This window comes from Mobula birostris, chromosome 17, assembly GCF_030028105.1.
Source record: "Mobula birostris isolate sMobBir1 chromosome 17, sMobBir1.hap1, whole genome shotgun sequence".
Taxonomy (NCBI): Eukaryota; Metazoa; Chordata; class Chondrichthyes; order Myliobatiformes; family Myliobatidae; genus Mobula; species Mobula birostris.
The window spans coordinates 51,966,304-51,991,115 of NC_092386.1; the positions used below are offsets into that span (position 1 = coordinate 51,966,304).

The window sequence follows — 24,812 nt, forward strand, 5'->3', positions numbered from 1 at the left end:
GTACAAGAGGAACTCTATCACTGTTAAGGCGGTGGGAAGGTGAAGTGAGTGCAGTTGTTTGGGGAATGGAAAAAATGCGGTTGAGAGCAGCATCAGTGGTAGATGAAGGGAAACTCCATTCTTTGGAGAAAGAGAATATCTCTGATGCCTTGGAAAGGAAAGGAGCAGATATGGCAGAGAAGAAGGTACTGAAAAAATGGAATAGCATTTTTACAGGAAACAGGGAGGAAAGAGGTATAGTCAAGATATGCCTGGGAATCAGTAGGTTTGTAAAAGATGCTTATCTCCAGAGGTGGATCCAGAGAGATCAAGAAGGAGAATGGAGGTATCAGAAATGGACCAAGTGAACTTAAGGGCAAGGTGGAAGTTAGAGGCAAAGTTGATGAAATTGCTGAGCTCAGCATAGGCGCCTGAAGCAGCACCGATGCGATCATCAGTGCAATAGAGGAAGAGTTGGGGAACATTAGCGGCGAAGGCTTACAACATGGACTGTTCTGTGTAGCCAGTGAAGAGGCAGGCATAGCTGGGGCCACGCGGGTGCTTATGACTACCCATATGGGCCCCAACAAATGCCTCATTAAGGTGACATCATTCATTAGGGACCTTCACCATCCAGGACATGCCATCAAGGAGGAGGTACAGCAGCCTGATGCCCCACTTTAATGTCTTAAGAGCAGCTTCATCCACCCACCCCCCCCAGCATCAGGTTTCTGAATTGATAATGAATCCTCTTTTGAGCTATTGACAAACGTTCGTATTTATTTTTTGTGACTTCTATAATTTTTATGTTTTCCACTATATTGCTGCCATAAAACAAATTTCACAACAGATATTAGTGATAATAAATCTGATTCTGATTCCTCTGCCTTTGAAATGAATGCTTCAGGCCCCTCCATTGTAAAACTCTGAAAGCAGTGCCTGAGATTAATTCCATATGAAAATGTACATGCCATCCCGCTGCAGAATTCTGGGTCAGTAACGTCATTTTGCTGCCGTATTCTTAACAGATCATATACTCCACTCTATTTTATGTCTAACTTTAAAAAAATAAGGATCTAAATTTAAATAATACATCAGATGTACATTCCATGTCCTACCATATTTACATGAGGGATAATAAATATGTCAGAACAAAAAATTCTGTTATGGTTTTAGTGAACATATTCAAAACATTGACATCAGTAAAATTAATTTGTGGGGCTTAAATTATGAAATTCTCTTGATGGCCACCCCAGTCTTAATCCTTTGACTAACACGCTTAAACAGAGTAATCGTTCATTTACCTCACTGTGGAATCTTGCTAAGTGCTGACTGGCTGCTCACATCTCAACAAACAACCAGGACTGATTGCTTATCTACGTGTGACTTTTAAAAGCTACATACTGTATATCATTCTGGAAGCAAAATGATAATTCTGCACAACTAACATTTACCACTGGCTTAAAATTTTATTGGTATAAAGCATTCTTGCAAAGGTTTTTTCCCCATCCAAAACCAATACTTCAAGCCCACCTTAAGATAGATTCAGTTGTGCCTGAAGAGCTTGGAACATCCTTTGGAAATTCAGGTGCTACAGAAATGCAAAATTCTTCCTTCCATAGTATAGAGTATAATCATAATTTTGAAGTCTGCGCTTCTTTTGAAATCATCTTCCCTCATGGTTAAAAGATCAAATATTTTACAGGTATCCATGCTATAAGATCCAGACTGCAAGTCTGAGGTCCTGGAGAACTCTGTAATAGCCAGAATATATTTGCTTACTTTAATACTTTTCTTATTTAACTTTGAATCTGATCTGAAGTTTGGAAGCGTTAAAGCAGGGCCAATTATTACAAGCTGCAAAAAAAGTTACATGGAAAGTCTGCCGTCTAGCCTTAACAACTTCAAGTGAGTCTCTTAAGTCTACTTACTAAAAGTGCAAAAGAAACTGCAGTAGAACTGTGAGACATGTAACTACAAAACAGCATGAGTATATTCTCCAACACTTTACGAACTTTCATTCATTTTCTTAAAACATTCAAACTTTACAAAAAAAAAGATTCTTCCTTATCCAAATATTAAATCAATGAGCAACTACTTCTTATTATTAATGAAATTGAACTCTGTAACAGAAATAACACCTGTTGAATCAGGAACACAATGATTTTGTGTTCTTAACTGCCAACTGCACTAGAGTTGACAAGATCAGTAGGACAGCAACTACTTTTCATGGAAGGAGATAAGCACGACTGGCACATCTCTAGCACTCAAATGTTGTATGATGGCTGAAAATATTCCCCCCACCCCTCTCATGTGATAATGCTATTTTGGGGCCCTCTAAACTATTCTGAGTACTTAATGTATTAGTGTATTAGTAATTATTAATGTATTAATGTATAGGGTGTCAGGGAAGGGTAGCACCTCTGGTGCAGGAACATGTCACGTCCTTTTCAAGGCAGTTAGTCCACCATTGGTCCCCACCTGGCACTCAACTCTCATCTGTGGCTCCCCGTAGCTGTTTGCATGCGACAGCCGCCACACCCCGGGTAACGGCTTTGACAACCAGGTGAGGGTAGCCGACGGGTCTCAAACCCTCGGTGAGATAGGGAATTGTCTATCCCAGCATGTAAAGACAGACCCCAGTGGACTGAGCGGACGAGACTAATGGAAGGTCCAATGGTCAAGGCGGCGGTCTCTGCAAGCATTGTGGAATGTGTAGAGCACGGCTAGACACAGGAGATGTCCTGGTCATCCACTGTGCCTAGTCCCATCCCCAGTCATCTCGACTTTGTCTTGCCACTGGATCCAGATGGAAATTGCAAAGAGAGAGTGAGGCTGATGCTGTGCAACTCTCCCGCACGTAAATCCAAATCAAGTACTAGTCTCGACACCATCATCATCATAATGGTGTTAAGGTCTTTATCGACGACGACAATGGACGAACAAAGTACTTAATGCATATTTATAGCATCACCATCATTCAGCAGGGAAAGAAGCCCTTCAGCTCACTGTCTATACTGACCATCAAGCATACTTAGGCTAATCATCCATAACTCTATTGTATTCTCTCCAAGTTCCCACAAACTCCTGCCGTAAGAAACAAGTTACAGTGGCCAGTTAACCCACAACACGCTTGGAACAGGAGCACCTGATGGAAACTTGTGGGTTCACATGCAAACACAACATAGACAGCGGCCGAGGTCGGGATTTAACCCAGGTCATTGAACCTGTGAATGAGTGCTTCTACACACTGACATGAAAATAATGACAGCTGATCTAAGATTCCATTGATGTCAGTTATACTTTAACTGATGCATAGTCTGATAAGTGGCAGGAAGTATTTCACCACATATTAACAGCACCTGAGCAGATAGTCCCTCACTCAACAACCTTTCACTCAATGCCAGCAAAACCAAAGAGCTGATTATTGACTAAACCGGAGGTCCATGAGCCAGTCCTCACCAGGGGATCAGAGGTAAAGAAGAACAGCAACTTTAAATTCCGCTGTGTTATCGTTCAGAGGATCTGACCTGGGTCCAGTGCATAACTGCGATTACAAAGAAGGCACAGCAGCACCTCTATTTTCTTAGAAGTTTGCAGAGATTCAGCAGCTCATCTAAAACTTTGGCTAACTATTATAAATGCATGGTGAAAAGTATATTAACTGGTTGCATCACACCCTGGTATGGAAACATCAATGCTCCTGAAGAGAAAAACATACAAGAAGTAGTATATAGAGCCTATCCCATCACAGGTAAAGCCCTCCACACCATTGACCATATCTACAGGGAATGCTGTTGCAGGAAAGTGCCTCCATCATCAAGAACCTCCACCATCTAGGCCATGCTCTTTTCTCACTGCTATTATCAGGAAGGAGGTACAAGAGCCTCAGGGCCCACACCACCAGGTTCAAGAACAGTTATTACCCCTCAACCATCAGCCTCTTGAACCAAAGGAGATAACCACTCACCCCAACACTGAACTGACTCCACAATCTATGGATTCACTTTCAAGGACTCTACAACTCAGGTTCTCAATATTTTTTTCCCTTTTTGCATGTTCACAATTTGTTGTCTTTTGCACAAGGTTTGCTTGTTCATATTTGTCTGTAGTTTTTCATTGATTCTATTGTGTTTCTTTGTATTTAATATGAATGCCCACAATAAAATGAACCTGAGGGTAGTAAAGTGTACACACTTTGACAATAAATTTACTTTGAACTTTTGAACTTTGAATCTAACAATAAATAAAATTAAAGCTATTCTGTAATTATAATCATCATCCTCTGGTCATCTGCTATGCCCTAAGCATGAGCCTAGCTTATTTGATTCTCTAATATTGTCCAAAGTGATGGAAAGTTACATCATCAGTAATGATGACTGCCAAAACACCACAGTATTAACCACCACAATCCGTCTAATCAAGGAAGGCCCAGTGCCAACTTGCTGAAGGGTTCAAAATAAGTAACTCCACTCCACATTGTTCTCTGCGTGTATTCTCTGTATTTAAGTGTATTGCGCCAGTAGGAAAACCAAACAATGTGAACTCCTGATTATATAACAAATGAACTGCCAGCACATAATGAAAAGCTTGTCATTTTTGTGACACCTATCCAGTCTAGAGGAATCAAGAGATTATGCTGTATTTAACAAGCTTGTCAGCAAGTTAAAACAAGATTTTAAAGTTTAGACACTTAAGGGGTAACTAGGGAGAGATTTAAACTTCCTCAAACATCTCTAAGTTCGAAACTTTAATACTGCTGTCAGCGACAAGCATGCATTTCCATTGCCAAATATCACGCTTTAAAGTATAAACCACCCAACTTACCTTGAACTAGCTTCTGACATCTGCAGAGCCTTTTTGATCTAAATGATGTTTGCCAGCATCAGATTTCCGAGTGGGGTGTCATCAGGAAGTGTGGAGGACATCCCATTCCTTAAAACATGTGCAGCAAACAGTAGAGATAGCAGCAAAGACTTTCTGCTACTGATATATCAGTTCAAAAAAATCCTAAGCCATGCAGAGTGGTTACATGGATCAAGCCATCAGAAGAACTGATAGAAGCCAAATATTATTACGGAGTTTAAATTATTTGCTGAGGAACTTGGATAGGAAAAGAGTTCAGGAATGTGATACAATTTGCCGACAATGCCTGTTGATAGATGGTGATAGTTCACCTTACTGCAGTGAGGAAGGACACCTGGTTGAATGGTGCCAAATACAACAACCACTCACTCAATGTCAGTAAAACTAAAGAGATAATTATTGATTTCAGAAAGCAGAACGAGAGCGGATATGCGACCGTTTACACTGAGTGATTAACAATGGAGAAAGTCAGCAGCTTTAAATTCCTGAGTGTTAAGATATTGGATGACCAGTTCTGAGACCAGCAAAAAGCAATCTCTAGAAAGGCACAGAAATGTCGTTACTTTCTTATAAGTTTATAAGGGTTAGCTTGTCACCAACTATTCGATCAAACTTTTACAGATGTGGTAAAAGCATCCTGACTGGTTACAACATTACCTCACAACGTACGGCAGTTTGAATGACCAAGAATGTAGGAAGCTGTCGAATACATTGCAGATATATCTCACCCATCATCAGTAGGCCTACAGGAGGCCAGACTCAAGAAGGCATCACCCATCATGTATGACCCCCACCACCAAGGCAATGCCCTTTTCTCACAGTTACAACTTTGAAATTCAACAGCACCAGTTACAATAACAGCAACTTCCCTTCAACAATACTGTTCTTGAACTATTCTGCAAAACCCTAATTACTACAGTCTAGCAACACCTTTTCATCACTTTGCACTAAAATGGACTTTTTCATTTTCTGTTCTAAATATTTTATTTTTTATAAAAATGTGTGTATAATATTTATGCTTGCTTTTCTTGTGAATGCTGTTTGCATGATGCTACATGCCTGTGATGTTACTAGCATGTAAGTTTTTCCTTCCACATTGCATACATGTACTTGACAATAAACTTGACTTTGAATTTGATGCTGGCAAATGGGATTTGCATAGACAGGTGTAAGGGGGTTTCGACTTTTATGTTATTGCGGAGGCTAATTAAAATGGCGTCTTTGTTATGTTAATCTGGGGAATGCGGCTTTGTTGTGTTAAACGCTGAGAAAGTTTGTGCTAGCAGCTTGTTTTGGTTCAGAGTGTGATAAGAAATATGTTATTAACCAATTGGGATAGTTGTTACGTTTTTGGCTTATTTGAACATACTGTATGCGCGGGGTTTTGGGAGCAGAAGGTGGGAAAGAGAGTCAGAGGACGGACCAGGTGCTGTGATGTCCGCTAACAGGGTCAGACCCCGAGGAGGGCGTTCGGCGAGGAGAGGAGATGGAGACGGACTCGTGTGGAGCGTCTGGTCGACCACCGTTGTTGGTCCCAGGCGGCCGGTCGAGGTGGTCCGAGGGGTCGCAGGGTGAAGAAGAAGGTCCTTGAGCTCCAATTATTTTGTGCACGAAGAGATTGAACTTTGATAAGTGTGGCGCCTGTTATTTTCCTTTTATATTTTATTCTCTATTAATTATATAGTTCCAGTAATATCTATAAACTGTAAATCATTTAATCGTATCTGGTGTATTGTCTGTTATTGGGGCGGCGTGGGGTACCTCACACAGCATCCACACAAACTATTACCCAGTTTGCCGGGGGCCGAGGGCTGTTTCCCTAGACAACAGCGAGCCGAGCGAACCTGAGGGTGGCTGGGGGGCTACACAGGCATCATAACCGGCATGGATGGGTTGATCTGAAGGGCTAGTTTCTATGATGGACAACTCTATGACTCTATCACATTATTCATTCAAATGTAAACAGGACAGCTGCAGGAGCTGCTGGAAGGTGACATGATACATCATCCAACAGCCTTAGGGGCTCCATTCCGGGTTTGTGTAGGGTTTACTCTTTATAGTCATAGTCATAGTCATACTTTATTAATCCCGGCGGAAATTGGTTTTCGTTACAGTTGCTCCATAAATAATAAATAGTAATAGAACCATAAATAGTTAAATAGTAATATGTAAATTATGCCAGTAAATTATGAAATAAGTCCGGGACCAGCCTATTGGCTCAGGGTGTCTGACCCTCCAAGGGAGGAGTTGTAAAGTTTGATGGCCACAGGCAGGAATGACTGCGTATGACGCTCAGTGCTGCATCTCAGTGGAATGAGTCTCTGGCTGAATGTACTCCTGTGCCCACCCAGTACATTATGTAGTGGATGGGAGACATTGTTCAAGATGGCATGCAACTTAGACAGCATCCTCTTTTTAGACACCACCGTAAGAGAGTCCAGTTCCATCCCCACAACATCACTGGCCTTACGAATGAGTTTGTTGATTCTGTTTGTGTCTGCCACCCTCACCCTGCTGCCCCAGCACACAACAGCAAACATGATAGCACTGGCCACCACAGACTCGTAGAACATCCTCAGCATCGTCCGGCAGATATTAAAGGACCTCAGTCTCCTTAGGAAATAGAGACGGCTCTGACCCTTCTTGTAGACAGCCTCAGTGTTCTTTGACCAGTCCAGTTTATTGTCAATTCATATCCCCAGGTATTTGTAATCCTCCACTATGTCCACACTGACGCCCTGGATAGAAGCAGGGGTCACCGTTACCTTAGCTCTCCTCAGGTCTACCACCAGCTCCTTAGTCTTTTTCACATTAAGCTGCAGATAATTCTGCTCACACCATGTGACAAAGTTTCCTACCGTAGCCCTGTACTCAGCCTCATTTCCCTGGCTGATGCATCTAACTATGGCAGAGTTATCCAAAAACTTCTGAAGATGACAAGACTCTGTGCAGTAGTTGAAGTCCGAGCTGTAAATGGTGAAGAGAAAGGGAAACAAGACAATCCCCTGTGGAGCCCCAGTGCTGCTGATCACTCTGTCGGACACACAGTGTTGCAAGCACACGTACTGTGTTTAGCCTTCTCTTCTCCCGAAGATACCCACTGGGCAGTGGGACCCGTAACCCTGGATAGGGGCCCATACCGGGTACTGTCAGCCGAAGCCAACTGAGCCCAGACTCGTGTAAGGCAGGGTCGTCACACCCTGTAGTAGTGACATATGGAGCCACTACCCACTACCCAACATGAGAATTAGTGCCCATGAAACTACCACATAGTTTTAAAAAAAACATCTGATTCAAGGATGTACCTCAGGGAGACAAATATGCCAGCTATATGCATTTTGGTGCAAATGTGATACCAGACACAGACACAGAAATAGGCTAGAAAGTCTGTCAATTAGTAATTGGTTAATACAAGGAAATTAGCAAGGGCAATAAATTTTTATCCTGCCATGAGTGCATTTAAAAAAATGAGGACATCTCCTTGCTTGAAAACTTCCTTAGCTGAGTTAATGAGTACGCTCGCCATATGCACCCTATCCCTCAACTCAATGTTCCCTCTAAGGTGTGCCCGTGTGCATGCGCACACACCTTTTGCTACTAGTGCACAAAGGAATTTCAACTGTGCACAAAAGGTTGTCACCCTCTACCTCGTTGACATGTTGAGTATATTTCACAAATGTACACAATCATATTTCTTTTCCAGTTTCTGATGTGGATGGCATTGACAATGTGGAGTTTGTGATGATTTCTCACAGATTTTAGAACTGGTTATTTATACTGTTTTTATTGAAGAAATTATTGATTCACCATGTCAAATTCCAAAGAAGCAAAGGGCAAGAAACACAAAGGAACTACTAATTCATTTAGAGCGAATGGCTTAATGAAACAATAGAAACTGCTACACTGAAAGCTCATGAAGTCAGGAACGTGCAGCTATGAGAAATATTTATGTACAATACAGAAACTGGTGTTACCTGTGTGTATTGTCATGATGCAAAAGTTGCTGAGAATTTGCAAGTGGGAAGAAGTGGAGTGATATTTGGAAATGACATTTTAAAGGGTCATTTAGCAAGCAAATAGCATTTGGACGGTGTGCAAAATCTCAGGTGAAAAAATCCTTCATTACCCATTGCAAGCCTGCTACGTATGTCTCGTGCAGATAAACAAAAGCAAAACAATAACACCCAGAGGAGATTAAAGTTCATTGACAGTGTTTTGCTTACTTTTAAAATGAATACCTTTATATATGAAATTCAGTGCACACATGTTGTTGTCATTGGGCAAAGAAATTGCATAGCGCAAGATTTTTGTGCGCACTGGTCATTACAAAATAGAGGGAACAGTGCCTCAACTGCATCTAATATGGAGATTTTCCCAAAGGTATCTTTGGTATTAGCCATGTAATTCTCTGCTTAATGGTAGAATAGTAATCTTAGCTTTCATTTTTATTTAATAAATGATAGATTTAGTTTGACCAGGAAAATACCTCCCTCACTGGATTGAGCAAGGCTGAGTAAAACTCTTTAAACATTTTTGTTAATGATCTATATTATCACCAGCTCTTTGCTCACAGTGGCCAAACAGACCATAAATTTCACTGTCTGTCAATGCCTTCTGAATGTCATAATTATGCTTGAAAAGGAGAAGCTGTTTCAAATGTTGAACTGAACCAATGCATACAAGAAGTTATTTAACTACTTCTGACAAATAGCAAAAGAATTGCAATAGAAGCATCATAGGCTGGAATTTGATGACACTGGAAAAATGCACCGAACTATCAAATTACTGTATATTTTCACAATGTGCTATAATTATCAGTAAAAATAAAACATGGTCATACAAGCCCAATGCCTGAAGCAGGTGTTTGATCATTAATGGCTTATTGTTTATCTGAAGCAAAAAACACAGCTTGCTTCAGGCATAGCAGGAAAACATGGCCAAAAAGTAATCGAATCATCCTTCCTTAAAGGAACTTCGCAAACTTTCCTTTGAATAAGGAGCTGGGTAATGGAATATTGCGACAATCTGCCCTATGCAGAATATAATATTAATTATAGGATCTCACTCAGCTCTTACCCAAATATTTTACTTCCGTTCCAATCAATTTGCTCCTTTCTCATTACTTCCCCTGAATGTCCTGTCTGCCTTTCTCATGATCTATCTTCATCAAATAGAAAGCTAACATCATTTTCCCACTCTCAGAACATGAAGAGAGTGTTAGATTTTTTTTAATATTAAGGAAGTCAAGTGATATGGCGTTCGGGCAGCAATGTAGAGCTGAGGTAAAAGGTAGGGTATTAGCATATTCTTATTTGAATTTCTTACATACTTCCATTGACCCAGCCCTCTTTCACAACTTGCTACTCTCATTTAACTGAGCTCCAAGGCCCAATATAAACTGGGCCACGGGTCTATTCTGCTGGTGAAGCAACTGTGTATAGTGACTAATCTGCAACAGCAGCTCACGAGGGCCCTTTCCTGAACTGAATATTTGCATATCACTAAATAATTTATTGTTAATCCTGTGTAACAACTGCAAAACGTTTTGCTAATCTGACATCGACTGAACAGTGTTTGTTGACAACATCGTCAATCTACAATTTACAAGATATGTGGCGGAGCTCACATTAGTCTATAGTACAGCAACCAAAGTCAATTTCTTCAGAAAACAATCTAGTCTGGATGAGGCAAGCCGTTTAGAGAGCACGTGCCCAAATTGGTGATAAACTTCTAAAAAATTCTTGCAGGCCATAGTAATTTTGAATAGAAATTATCATTGAATAATGAAGTAGTAACAGTTATTATGGACTTTTTAAGGAACAGGATGAGCCTTGTTGCTTACTTATGCGGATTTGCTGTTGTTCCATTAATAAATGCTTACCAGAGACAAACTGAAATAAGTAAAGCATTTTAGAAAACCTACCCAAGTATTATCAATATTAATCTTTTAAAAAGACAATTTAAGTAACATCATACATTTCTAAGTAGTATTATTATTGCAACCATTTACTATCCAGATACTGATGAGTACACCAGACTTGCAAGGATTTCAAAACATATGATCCAATGTCATGTTCTTATAGCCACCTAGCTGGCACCAAGTCAGCGTGAGATGCCATTTCACTCCCTTGGGTTGTAAGAAATCAATTGCTGCTTCATTTGGCAGTAAAGATCATTATTATGAATCTATTAATTTTTATACATTTATTTAAAGAAACAGCACAGGAACAGGCCACCCCAATCCAACAAAACAACGAATTTCACAACATATGTCAGTGATGATGAAACTGAACCTGATTCTGATTCTGGACTAAGATCAGTATCCAACAGAATCATCCTATATAAGAACTGGATCTCTGTACCTCCCTCTGCAACTGGACACTCCACCTTCTCATTGACAAACCTCAAACAGTAAGGATTTGTGACACCACCTTCCCCTCAATGATCATCAAAACATGGGCACCTTCAAAGCTGCACGCTTAACTCTGCGCTACTCCTATACACACGTCTGTGGTGGCTAAGCACAGCTCCAGTGCCGCCTTCTAATTCACCAACAGATTGAATTAGAATCTGAGTAGTAGTGCAACAGCAAACTCTTGTTTAATGCCAGTAAACTACAGAGCAGATTATTAACTTCAGGAAGGCAAAGGAGGATGAACATGAGGCAGACCACATTGGGTACTGGAGGTGGATAAGTCAGCCTCTTTAAATTCCTGGATGTTAACAAATTGGATGACCAGGCCTGAGCACAGCACATACTTGCAATCACACCTACAACTTTACTTTCTTATAATGTTAAGAAGGTCCAGCTTGTCACCAAACACTGTAACAAAGTTTTACAATATCTTGACTTGGTTCATCATGGTCTGGTACAACAACTCAAATGTGCAGAAACACGTGAAGCTGTAGAGAGTAGTGGACATCATGGGCACGTCCCTCCCCACCCTTGACAGTATCTATAGATGGCACTGCATCAAGAAGGCATCATTCATCATTAAGGATCATTACCATCCACGCCATGTCATCTTTTTGCAGTTACCATTGGCCCATAACCCTCCAAGTCCCTCCACTCCATGTACATATCCAAATGCCTCTCAAATGTTACAACTATCCCCATCTTGATCACTTCCTCTGGCAGTTCAAACAGCTGATGTTGAGTGTCAGATTGTTGCTGCGGCACCATTCCACTAGTTGGCCTATTGTATGCCCTCTTGTATGCCCTCTCGTCATCACCTGAGATTCTACCAACAATGGTTGTATCATCAGCATATTTATTGATGGTATTTGAGCTATGCCTAGCCACACAGTCATGCGTATATAGAGAGTGGACTAAGCACACACCCCTGAGGTGCGCCAGTGTTGATTGTCAGCGAGGAGGATATGTCATTACCAATCCTCACAGACTGGGTCTTCCAGTTAGGAAGTCAAGGATCCAATTGCAGAGGGAGGTACAGAGGCTCAGGTTCTGCAACTTCTCAATCAGGATTGTGGGAATGATAGTATTAAATGCTGACAATATGACATATGACAGGCCTTTCAATCCCGGGATCATTTTTGTGAACCTCCTTTGAACCCTCTCCAATGTCAGCACATCCTTTGTTAGATAAGGGGCCCAAAACTGCTCACAATACTCTAAGTGAGGCCTCGCTAGTGCTTTGTAAAGTCTCAACATTAAATCTTTGCTTTAATATTCTAGACCTCTTGAAATGAATGCTAACATTGCATTTGCCTTCCTCACCACCTACTCAACCTGCAAATTAAACTGAATAGAACTGATTTTTAGCAGGAAACAGATGCAATGATATTGAATGTATAGCACTAATTTGAATTAATTAACACAAAGATTTCTCCAATGTCAATGATTTGCATTCACAGTGAAAACTTTAAACATTTGACTGAAAGTTTTACTATCACATACGTACTTTTAATGATGTATATGCAGAATTATTGTCCTATTCCCAGTCAAATGTTTGCACGTAAGTTTAGGATGCAGCAAAAAAAAAATCAGAATAAAGCTACCTATGGAAATAAGCCAAGCAATAATGCACAAATGTTTCCTCAATGCAACAGATGTGGCTAATTTGAGATTCAAAATGTATGACTATTTTGGCTACACCTGGCAGACAGCAGAAATTATTTTCCTGTGCATCAAATATTTCGTAATACTAACAACAGGAATTTTACGAAGTACAAAGCTAAAACTGGACCACAAAGGTTTGTTTTGATCTGCAAGCACTAAAGACATGGCATACAAGTGTTAGCACAATAAACTTCACCTCTAAATTTCATTTCCATTGAAGACAACGGAGTCCAGTTTTGACAGAAAGATGTAATGAACACAGACATTCATACTTGAAACCAAAACTGAATTCCTAGATGACTTTTAAAAGCTTAAGGTGTTGATATATTTACACTTACCAACAGTGTCACAAGGCTCATCTTTCTGTACACAGAAATCTTTCCTAAAATGAAAATAAAAAAATAGTAATAATGCGTATAATCCAGAATATCTAGCAGTTGACTACATTTCCTAACTATTGATACCAACCCACAGCCTTCAGATCGCACAAATCAACCACCAAAAGTCTCCTAATTATTAATGTATCTCCAACACTGACTAAATCGTAACCTTCAAACTTTCCTGCTTATCAATGGCTGTGAACCTGCTTCCTTCCAATGTTCACCCTCAGGCCAATTTCCCTAAATGCTGGACAGATGCAGTGTTAACTTGGAGCTGATTCCCTATCCTGCTGTAAGTCTGAATCAGTAGCACCGCAGAATTTCCATGTAGTGACCACAAACTAAACACTTGTTTACTAGCACATGACCAATATCTATTGCAAATTGGTAGGTCTTGGGCTGTTTCTAGGCATCCATGCTGTTAAAAGTCCCCTGGGTTACTATTTTAACTTCTCTAATTCTCTCTAACCACCCTTTTAATGTAACTGAATCGCAAACAAAAATACTTCCCTTATTCAGTTTATTAAAACACTGTTATGATTCTAATATTCCTTATTTAATTGTCTTATCACTCATGAAAATAGGCTCATTTTTATGCTTCATCGTTGCAGTTTCTTCCATTCTTGATATCATATTATAAATCAACACTGCATATAGTTTTAATGTCCTCTCTATAAGTAACCAGTCAGAAATGAACATCATAATTGTAGTGTAATGCTGTATGCTGGAAATTTATAATTATCTTTTTACTTTTTGCCATCTTTCATTGTTCAATGGGTAAAATTTTGACTAGTTTTGAGCTTTCAAGCTCAGACCCCAACTAATGCAAACTGCACAGGCATAAATAAAGACCTGAAGTCAACCCAAAACTGGGTGCCAGAACACATCTACACAGAGCAATCCATTGCTGCTCACTGTAACCACAAAAAGAAATGAAAGCCTAAAGCATAACGCCATAAATTTCAATTTCTGGCTGTACTTGTACTTTCAAAATGTTATCGGAAAAGATTTATTCAATCTTGCTTCATCTACAGCCTTAGCCCCCTTCCATTGAGTGCATATTTTCAGCCCTCTTTTTCCTCCAAGATGCAAAAAAACAACTTCTACGTGCAAATTTTATCTTTTACCTGACCAACTTTTGTTTATCTGTTCATATCCTGCCGTTTCCTTACAGACAGTCTACTATACCCTTCACTGTGCATCATCTTCAAAGATCAGTGTTGAACAATCTAGATACTGAAAACATCAGTATATATCAATAGCAAAAATTGTATCTTGCAATAATACCTGCGTGAAGGCAGAAGGCCACGGGTGTTCCTCCTCCCTTTTCTTTCTTCCATGGCCTTCTGTTTTTTCCTTCTCCAGCCCTGTATCTCTTTCACAAATCAACTTCCCACCTCTTTTCTTCATCCCAACCCCTCCTGGTTTTACCTGTCACCTTGTGTTTCTCTCTTCCCTCCCTCCACCTTTTAAATCTACCCCTCATCCTTTTTTCTCCAGTCCTGCTAAAGGATCTTGGCCCAAAACATCGACAGTACTCTTTTCCATAGATGCCGTCCGGCCTGCTGAGTTCCTGCAGCAGTTTGTGTGGACTTCAGATTCTAACTGTATATCGCAGATTCTAACCATATATTGTGGATTCTAACCATGCAATGTGGATTCTAATTGCATGCTCTAGATCCTAACTGCAGTTTGTAGAATTCCTTTCCTCATTTGGTTCTTTTGTCAGTCGTCACCATTCTATGCAATTTGACTGCTCTGCTGAAGGGAACAGCTTCTTTCTATTTACTGTGTGTGGATTCTTTATTAACTTCAGGATCTACGTTGGATCCTCTGTCAAATTTCTCTATTCCAACAAGAGCAACTCAACCTTTGTATCTTCTCTTCTTTACTCTTTCTAAGGCTTCACATTTTCCAAATCTACCTTGCCACTTTCAACAACCTTTGAATATTTGTACTCCCAGGTTTTACTGTTCATGTAGCCCTTTTACAACTGTGCCCCCTAGATTGCTTCCAATTTGTCTTCCTAGTGAAATGTAACACTTGGCAAGGTTCTGCATTAAACTTGATGTACCATGTGAATGCACATTATACCGAACTGTTTACATCCTCCTGGTATATTACTTCTCTTCACAGTTAAACACGTACCAAGTTTTGTGTTGTACACCAATTTGTATAACATGCTTTTTATACCCATGAGCAAGTTATCAACTTATATGAAGTAGTGCCAGAGTAGTGACTCTGAGGAAACATTCTACTGCCTGGAAAATAACTAACTACTACTCCACTCTTTTTCCTTGAAGCTGCTACTGATCTTTTATTCAATCTTGGTATTCAGATTTGATCACATCAACATTATTTTCTTATCAACCCTTCTGGTTACACTTAAAAAAATTTAAAACAGTTAAATATGACTTGTCCTTAACTGATCCACACTGGCTCTAAATGACAAATTTAATCAAAGTAAAATCTTATTCTCTATTTTTACCTTGTTATCAGAATGGCCGAATCAATGGCAGGTAAATCTTCTCTCCAACTACTGGACATATCACTATTGAAATAATTTTTCTTTCCAAATTCTTCATGTTGCCATTTGCAGAAACTTTCCAACATCTTCTCCCCATGGTACCCTATATAAAGATCTTCCTGCAAAGGAAGAACAGCAGTCCATTTCACCTACATACACATAATTTTCTCCACGAAATCTATGCCTCCATAGGTTTTGATAGTTAATGTGAATTAACACCAAAATCAGCTGCTTTATCTTTAATAGCGTGAATTTTCCATTAAACAACAGAGAAAGAAATTATTTCAACTATTTTGCTACGACATTTCTGAATTAATATTTATGGAATTATATTTCATTCCAAATTGCCAGGAGGCTTTTGTGCACTTTAATAAAGTACAAATTTGTAACAAAATGAGAGTGGCTTTGCTGCTGCAATCAGGTAAAAGTACCTTGATACAACCATGTTGAAGTGGAATATATTATTTCAACCACTCCCCACCCCCGGCTTTTAAAATTACTTGTTGCTGCTGAGGACAATGTCTAAAAAAAACATATTGCAAGACAAAAAAAGAGGTTGTAGCATTATTTGATTAAAATATTTAAATATATATTTTGGTGTGCTTGTTTAGTGGGAGTGATGAGCAGGAGCAAATATTGCTTGGTGTTAGTGCAGATCAGGAGTAAAATCAAACTTTGTGAGATAATTAGAAGAAAATATGTGCACAACTACATCGTATAATCCTGAACAGTAGCAATCAGTCAAGATTTTCTTATCTCTTTATTGACTAATGGACAAGTCTACATATTGGATCTGTTCAAAGATACCTACTGTATAAGCAGACACACAGGGACAAGCAATTCAACAGACAAATGAAGGTATCAGCAGGTTTAAATTATAGGGTGACTGCATTGCATTCACTCACATTTCAAGGCAGTATAAAATCTGATCTGACAAACTGACATTTGCATCTTTAACTCTATAATTAATTAGTATTTTTCTTACCGGACTCTCATGAAGCAGAACAAGCTTTGTCACTCGAAGGTTCATTTGTATGCCAAGACTCTTATGCTGGAATAGATTGAAAACCTACAAAAAAATAGTATGCTGTTAAAGTAGACGTATAGATTTTAGAAACATTAATCACCAGGACAAGTGAAATAAACATTAGAGCTGAAATTTAACAGATATTGTGTTAATGAAAATATCCTGTTAACAATGATGGATTGGGGACGAGGAACTTCAATATTTTTAATTATCTGCTGCATATTACCTTCTATCCATTTATACTTATCCATGGGAGTTTTTGGTCTATATACTTCCTTATTATTATGATCAATTCTTTCAGAAGTCCACCTCCTTTATTAATTAATGGAAGTTCAAAATCAAAATTTTAACTGGCTTTTTTTAAATCAGGAAGGAATGGTTTGCTGGACATTTTCTTTTCTTGCAATAGAATGTAGGCTAAGGAATAGCGAGTGTAGGTTTAATTAAAAGAATTACTCACAGTCATGAAAATGAAATGATATGGAAGGCAGTGAAAGTCATCAAACTCCAACCAATCATAGGTAATGGTCCAATCAGTCTTTTGGACAGATGGACTTTAAAAAGTCTGAATTTCAATAAGAGTAGTAAATAGATATGGATATAATTATTGCTATTAAGTACAAATCCTTAACAGAATTATGAAAAGCACATTGGACATAATCATATAGGCACATAAAGGATACAATGTTGCTTATTCATTCTTGTTTTTATTCTACTGTGGGACTTGGCCATCATTGGCAAGAACAGCATTTGTTGATCTTGTCTAAATACCTTCAAAAAAATTTCTAGAAAACTACAGTTCTAAAGTTTTCCATAATTTGGACCTAGCAACAATGGAGGAAGTATTGCTACTTATTCTCCTGTTAAAGCGCTCTAAAGCTTGGGAGAAGGCCACAGGACCGTTGGCCTTATTTTTTCTGATAATTGTTACGTACCCCGTAACTGGGTTGCCAAACCAGCAGAAATGGACCACTCAGTTGGAGTCTGGATTACTGGAACTAAGAAAGTTTTATTAAAGAAATAAGCAACACAGTACTCTAATAGTAAGGATATAAATGCAACAGGTTAGCAATGAATAAACACACATGTACACAGAACTAGGATGATAGGGTCAATCAGCTGTATCGCAGTCTAGGGGTAAAATGTTCAATCACAAGTGACAGAGTTCAGTTTAGTTCAGTTCGCAGTAATCGCCGTCGTGCCGTTGGGGAGAGAGAGAGCGAATGCTGATATTCAAATCAGATTCAACAGACGTTTGATATTCCTCGCAGTTAGCTTTTGGGCGAGCCCTTTGTAATGTCTTCTGAAGTCACAGACTGTGACCCCTCCGTTTCAGATATGATCGTTCTTCAGCGGTGAACCCGGCACCCAGGCAAGGGTGGACACACACCAGGTTCCCGCTGACCGTATCTTTCCACCCTGTGCATCTATGGCTGGTCCCGCGACAGTCCTCCAAAAACTCCCACTGACTTGTGGGGGCGCACCGCTTCCAGGGTCTCGTTACCTCGTGGTGTCGTTTGTGGTGTCTTAGCGAACCTGCCCCTTTTTATCCCCCTGCTGGGGTATCGCCTGTCCATCACACTTCAAACAGTTCAGGGTTCAAACGGAGCCGATCTTGACTATACCCAGACCGGTGTCTCCTTCCGTTAAACTCTCTCGTCTCTTCATTAACATTCCCAAATGCTGCTCCATTGTCTTACTTATCTCTGTCTCCTGAAGACAGGTGGCGGATCAACTGTTGATCCCACTGGTGCCAGCCCAGGACAGTTAACATCTTAGTCTATGTGTACTTTTGTAACCCTCTTTCGTCACATAATGCAGATTACATTTCAGGAGATACAAATGAGGAAGATTTGACAAGTTGCTACTGCTTGTCTTGTAGCTGGTCTACACAGTGAGTGAAAGGAGGGAATGTTTAAAATGACTCATAGGCTTAGCCATTTGTTCATGGATGGTGGTGTTGGGGTTGCACTCTTCCATGAAAATGGAGAGGATTCCAGCACAACTGTAAAATGGATTTTGAAACTCAGAAATTGAACTACTCACATTGTATTCAGCTTCTGATTTGTTCTCATGATGACAAAATTGTACGGCTGATTCATGAAATTTTTCAAAGATCTTCCATTAAAGGAAAGCAATTTTAAGTCAAGGAAGCATAATTAGGTCCTTAATTGTTGGAGATGCTCAAGGTAGTTTTGGGCAAATATTACTTGCCATTTATTCACTTCAGCCCCATGATCTCCGCATGTATTTGTGTACCGCTTCATCTTTTGAGTAACAAAAAAACAAAATGGAACAAAGGGCAATCCTCAATAAATGTCTTGATGGAAGAAAGGCCACCAATAGCACAGTTGAAAATGGATTGACCTAGAATATAGTCCTGAGAAACTCATGCAGCAACGATCTGGGGGTTGGGAACTGGCCTTCAACAAGTACATTTTCCTGTGTTCTTTGATTCCAGAGGAAGAGTCTCCTCTTGATTCCCGCCAACTTCAGCTGTAGGGCAGTCACTCTAACCTCACACTTCAGGAGCTATCAAATCTATAACCTGGCGATTGAACCAAAGGAAGGATATTAATCATCTCCATCCATAAAGATTTTAGTGACCATCCTGAGGTATCAGTTCATCAGACTTACAATAGAGTACACCTGGACTGTATTCCCAGTGTAGATGCTGGATTACACAATATTATAACCTCAGGTGCACAGTCAGCAGCTATCTGTTCAATCCATGGGAAGCTTTGGAGGCATTACAATATCACAGTATGTAGCAGCGTATGCTGATCTACTGCTGGACCCAGATGCCTCCCCTGCTTCCCCCCGCATCTATCCATCCACTTTATAAATGTGTCCTGCAAGCCTTCATAAAAGAGTCAAAAATAACTGCAAAACGTATTGACGCGATGGGCAGTATTCCTGGTGGGAGGTGTGTGCTAGCCCACAACTATTCTGTTCTGGTGAGGGAAAAACACTAGACTGGAAGCCCTACGATCTATCTATCAAAATGCCCTAGGGTTTGGGACACAATGTATGGATTGGAAGAACTTCCACTTCAAGCCTGGTGCATGAGAAATTAATGGGAAAACCTTCAATTCAGTTGAACTGAATCACAGAACCATAAAATTCATAAAGTTTGCAACACAAGAAGGGACCTCATAGTCCCCACCAGAGAAAATTAGGTTTTCACAGATCTCTTTCTGCAGAACTTTACTGCATTTCAGAATCTTATCTGGGTACCTTACTAGATGTAATGAAGGTTTCAGCTTCTGCCACTGTTATAAGTACTTAATCTTGCAGTACTTCTTGTTTCTGTTTAGTGTTTTTTTATAATATAAAGCAAAGTTTTCAGCTTTGTGGTTTCATATTTAGCAAAATTCTAAAAAAAAGCTGTTATTTATTCTCACCATATTCATCACAGTCAGGATAAATCTCCTTACAGCATCAGCTCCATGATAGTTGACCATTGCTGTGTCGGCAACAACAAGAGTCTCGACATTGTAGTCGGGAGATAATTTATATGTGTACCTCCGGCCTCTTCCTTTGTCCAAATGCCTTTTGTTTTTAGCTCTTCTTTTATCTGTAAAAAATATAAAACATCTTAGTGACATATTGTGGCAATACGGAGAGAGATAGCAATGACATTTTTTTAAAATAGAGATTTAATTCTGAAACTATTCACGCAAAGGCCAGCATTAGCATGACACCTTACAACAAAAGGCTTGCAGCTGATTTGCCATCCCAGCAGGACTTCCAGTGTACTTTGAAACAGTTGGCAGCTAAAATACTGCTTTCGTATGAGACCAGCTGATAACATACGGATGTTAACAGCTGCAGGAAGATAATTTGCTGCCCAGGTCACCTTTGCTATCCTTCCTGAGGTTAGAAAGAAGTGATTGATTTACTCTGGAAGCTGAAAATAAAGCTGTCACCAAAACAAATGTATCTTTGAAAAATAGTGCTATGCCATCTTTTATGTCAACTTCAAAGAGGACAAGCAGGCTCACCTCAGCTTCACATCTCATGTGAAAGACAGCAGTTCTGCAGTGTAGTACCCTGTCAGTATTGCCCTGGAGTGCCTGCCTAATTTTTTGATTTTTGTCCTTGAATCTCTTAAATGAAACATCAACCCAGAACTTTCTGACAGTGAAAAAACACAATGTTGTCTGATTATTTCCACCCTTGGGACATGAGCCAGTAGTTAAAAGCAGTCCCATCACATTAATCCAAATACAACTCTGTGAGTGTTTTACTTTCCCTCATTATTGTGTTACCTGTAAATCTACAATATGCTGTTAAGGCAAACTAAATCAGTCCCCACCAGGAGACTCAATGTTGCCTTATGAATCTGATGACTGACAGAGCATCAACCTCCATCACACCGTCAACATTGAGAAACTTAACCACAAAATTGCAACTCCCCATGTTTAAACATACTTCCACACATCAGCAAACAATCCTTAAATCATAGCACATCTCAAAAGAAGCCATAACCTAACCACTTATACAATAAAACTGGAACAGTTCACGCATAGAAATGCAGCAATTAACTTCTTCATGTGGATCTCTCACTGAGAGATTGAAGAAGTACCATTATGGAGTATATGTAACACGAAGTCATCAGGCTAAGAGTTTTTGACATTTATTGGCCTGCTTCACTACACAATAGATAAAGTTCAGAAAAGTTCTTGACTCACGGTCACTTTCTCAAACCTAGCACCATAAGGAAAAATCATTGGAATTCCACAAGTAAATTGGTGTTTGTGATAGCAGCAAATTTAAAAAGGGAAAAGGAGGGAATCATATAATTTTCACCAAATCATTGATTTCTCTACTGGCTTTAAATTTGTTTTAATGTTTATTAAAATTTTTGAATCTTCGATGTTGAACTCACTTCTTTGGTTTTTAGCAACTTCCCCTCTTTGATGTGTGCCAAACAGATGGTTAGTTTCTCAAAAAAATAGTCTGAGAATGTCTGCAGAATTTACACAAAAAAATGTACAGACTTGTGATACTAGGGATTTGCACCAAATACTATTTCGCCAAAAGCATCCCTATTTAATGAATTTCCTTTCATATGGTTTAGTAATTTTGGATGGAGGCCATTATCCAATATATTTTGATAATAGATATTAAATGGTCAATATTTCTGCTTAATGTCATCTAAAATTATGTTATTCTGGACTGATATACAGTATATCTCTCAAGTAACCACTTAGATGTGAATTAATCTTGTGATTAGTGTACACAACAAAGGGTTCTTGTTCTGATCTTTGCCCATCATTTACTAGTTCTGTAGCTGACCAGAACCAAAAGATAAACATTGCAAATAGTCACTATCAAAGACAGCGGCTATACTTTATTAGGAGATTGAAGAGATTTAGCATGTCAACAAATGCACTCAAAAACTTCTATAGTTGTACCCTCAAAAACTTCTATAGTTGTACTGTGGAGAGCATTCTGAAAGGCTGCATCACTGTCTGGTATGGAGGGGTGACTGCACAGGACTGAAAGAAGCTGCAGAAGGTTGTAAGTCTCGTCAGCTCCATCTTGGGCACTAGCCTACAAAGTACCCAGGACATCTTCAAGGAGCGGTATCTCAGAAAGGCAGCATCCATTATTAAAGACCTCCAGCACCCAGGGCATGCCCTTTTCTCACTGTTACCATCAGGTAAGAGATACAGAAGCCTGAAGGCACACACTCAGCAATTCAGGAACAGCTTCTTCCCCTCTGTGATCTGATTCCTAAATGGACATTGAAGCTTTGGACACTACCTCACTTTTTTAAAAATATACTGTATTTCTGTTTTTGTACATTTTTAATAACCTATTCAATGTACATAATTGATTTACTTGTTTATTTATTATGATGTTTTATTTTATTTATTATTATTTTTTTCTCTCTCTGCTAGATTATGTATTGCATTGAACTGCTGCTGCTAACAAATTTCATGTGACATGCCGCTGATAATAAACCTGATTCTGATTCTGAATCTGATATTTTGTAATGATTAGTGCCTGCTTTGATGATGTTATGGTTATGTTAAACTATGAAATAGGATTGAGAATAATAGTGGCAAAGCATTTCAAAGCAGGATAAAAATAATTAGGTCAATGGCCATTTCTGCTGAAGGTAGCACATCAAAATGAGCCAACATTACAGAGCACCACCAGTCAATAATTATGCTTGAACTTGAATTTCTTATGCTGGTGTGGATGTGTTTATGTTCTACAGTCAGATAGTAGCAGAGGTATGTTCCAAAGCAGATCTTCAGCACTGCTAGCTTACCACGTCTCAGGCTTCAATACACTGCAGTACACAAAAGGCCTCAGTTATTTTAAATAAACTTCTTGGATGTTCTATTTACTTAACTATTTTAACCACTAAGTAACATTAGGAATATTATTGCAACATAACTTTCTGTGTTCAGTGACCTTGGCCTATAACACTCTCCAAACTGCTTAACACTAATGGACTTTTCTAGATGAAACGATATACTGAGTAAAATGACTTTACTACAGATATGACACACTCATAAACTCAAATTACCTCACATACTAAACTCTCTAATCTGAATCAAAAAGAAATTCTAAACACAAGGGATTCTATAAATCCTGGAAATTTTGAGCAACACACACAAAATGCTAGAGGAACACAGCAAGACAGGCTGCATCTATGGAGGAGAATAAAGAGTTGATGCTTTGGGCTGAGATCCTTCATCAGGAATAAAGGAAATTGTTGTTTGATAGGAAATTGGGATCAGATCCATCACTTGCTGCACATCTGACTCAGCTTAGCATTCTACTGATTTTACTAATGACTCCCTGTGCAAACGATGTGGTTGATCTGATTCTACCAATTTCCTTCAATCAGCTAAGGTTAATTCTGCAAAATTTTCATGGGTACAGAGCCAGCAATTGTTTTGTGACTTTCACAGTCCACAGCATCTCTACAGGATCATAAAAGCAATGCCAGCAGTAAGTTGGCAGTCACACAACTGCAAAGAACTCAGTGTAGGTGCAGGTTTAGTACATAGTGATAGCAAAATCTGGTGAAGTACAATGGATCTGTTATGATATCAGTGCTGTGCAATCTAATCAAAATTCAAATCTCACCAAGGCAGCTGGAGAATTTAAATTCCACTACTCGAATAAAAAAACAGTGGCAATGGAAGCTACTGCACTATCACTAATGTCTATTTGGATTATTAATATACAGGAGAAATTCTGCAAGTACCAGAAATCCAAAGCAACACACACAAAATGCTGGAGGAACTCAGAAGGTCAGGCAGCATCTATGGAAATGAATAAACAGTCAATGTTTTGGGCCGAGACCCTTCTTCAACACTCGGGTATTTAACTTATGTAACATTTTCTTGCTTTTTTAATGTAGATGTCATTTTTTATTTTAAAAGGAGTAACACTTCTGAAATATTAAAAAGAAAACTATCATTCCAACCTGTTAATGATTCATTTACCAATATTGCCTAAAGTAATTTTTTGATGTACATGTATGGGATTTTCATCTGTTCACTCTTGTTTTACTCCAAATGGGTAGCACATCTGCCATCTTTCTGTAATGCTTCCTCACCGTGTGTTACTAGTACACTCGTGACAAAAGTATTTATGCCTGCTATGCAATAATGATTTTTTCCCATATAGCATGATAAAATTATTATTAGTACTAATTTGGATTAATACGGACAACAAGCTCCATTTATGTACCCTGTGCTATTACGAGTTTGGTCCTAATAAATATTGAAAACTATAAAATGTGACTCCTAATCAGTAAAGCACAAGTGAATAGATGAAAATCCCATACATTACTTCTGGCAATATTAGTAAATGAATCATTAACAGGTCTGAATGACGGTCTTCTACCCAATATGTCAGAAGTGTAATTCCTTTCAAAAAACAAAAAATGCCATCTATATTAAGAGTGCAAGAAAATACTGC

General features: G+C 39.1%; 1 protein-coding gene across 5 annotated transcripts in view; it reads right to left on the bottom strand.

Annotated features, from left to right (window-relative positions):
* The window catches only part of LOC140211678 (A disintegrin and metalloproteinase with thrombospondin motifs 19-like), a 387,009-nt gene that overhangs the window by 340,022 nt on the left and 22,175 nt on the right, over window positions 1-24,812 (bottom strand). For all 5 annotated transcript variants that reach the window (XR_011889546.1, XR_011889548.1, XR_011889547.1 and 2 more), the window contains 4 exons: window positions 20,264-20,436; window positions 16,818-16,901; window positions 15,794-15,951; window positions 13,264-13,307 (listed from right to left, as the gene is read on the bottom strand). Coding sequence is in view for 2 of the 5 variants with exons in the window: in XM_072281716.1 (XP_072137817.1) it covers window positions 13,264-13,307; window positions 15,794-15,951; window positions 16,818-16,901; window positions 20,264-20,436 (459 nt within the window). In the remaining 3 variants the exon portion in view is untranslated. The remainder of the gene's footprint in view (window positions 1-13,263; window positions 13,308-15,793; window positions 15,952-16,817; window positions 16,902-20,263; window positions 20,437-24,812) is intronic.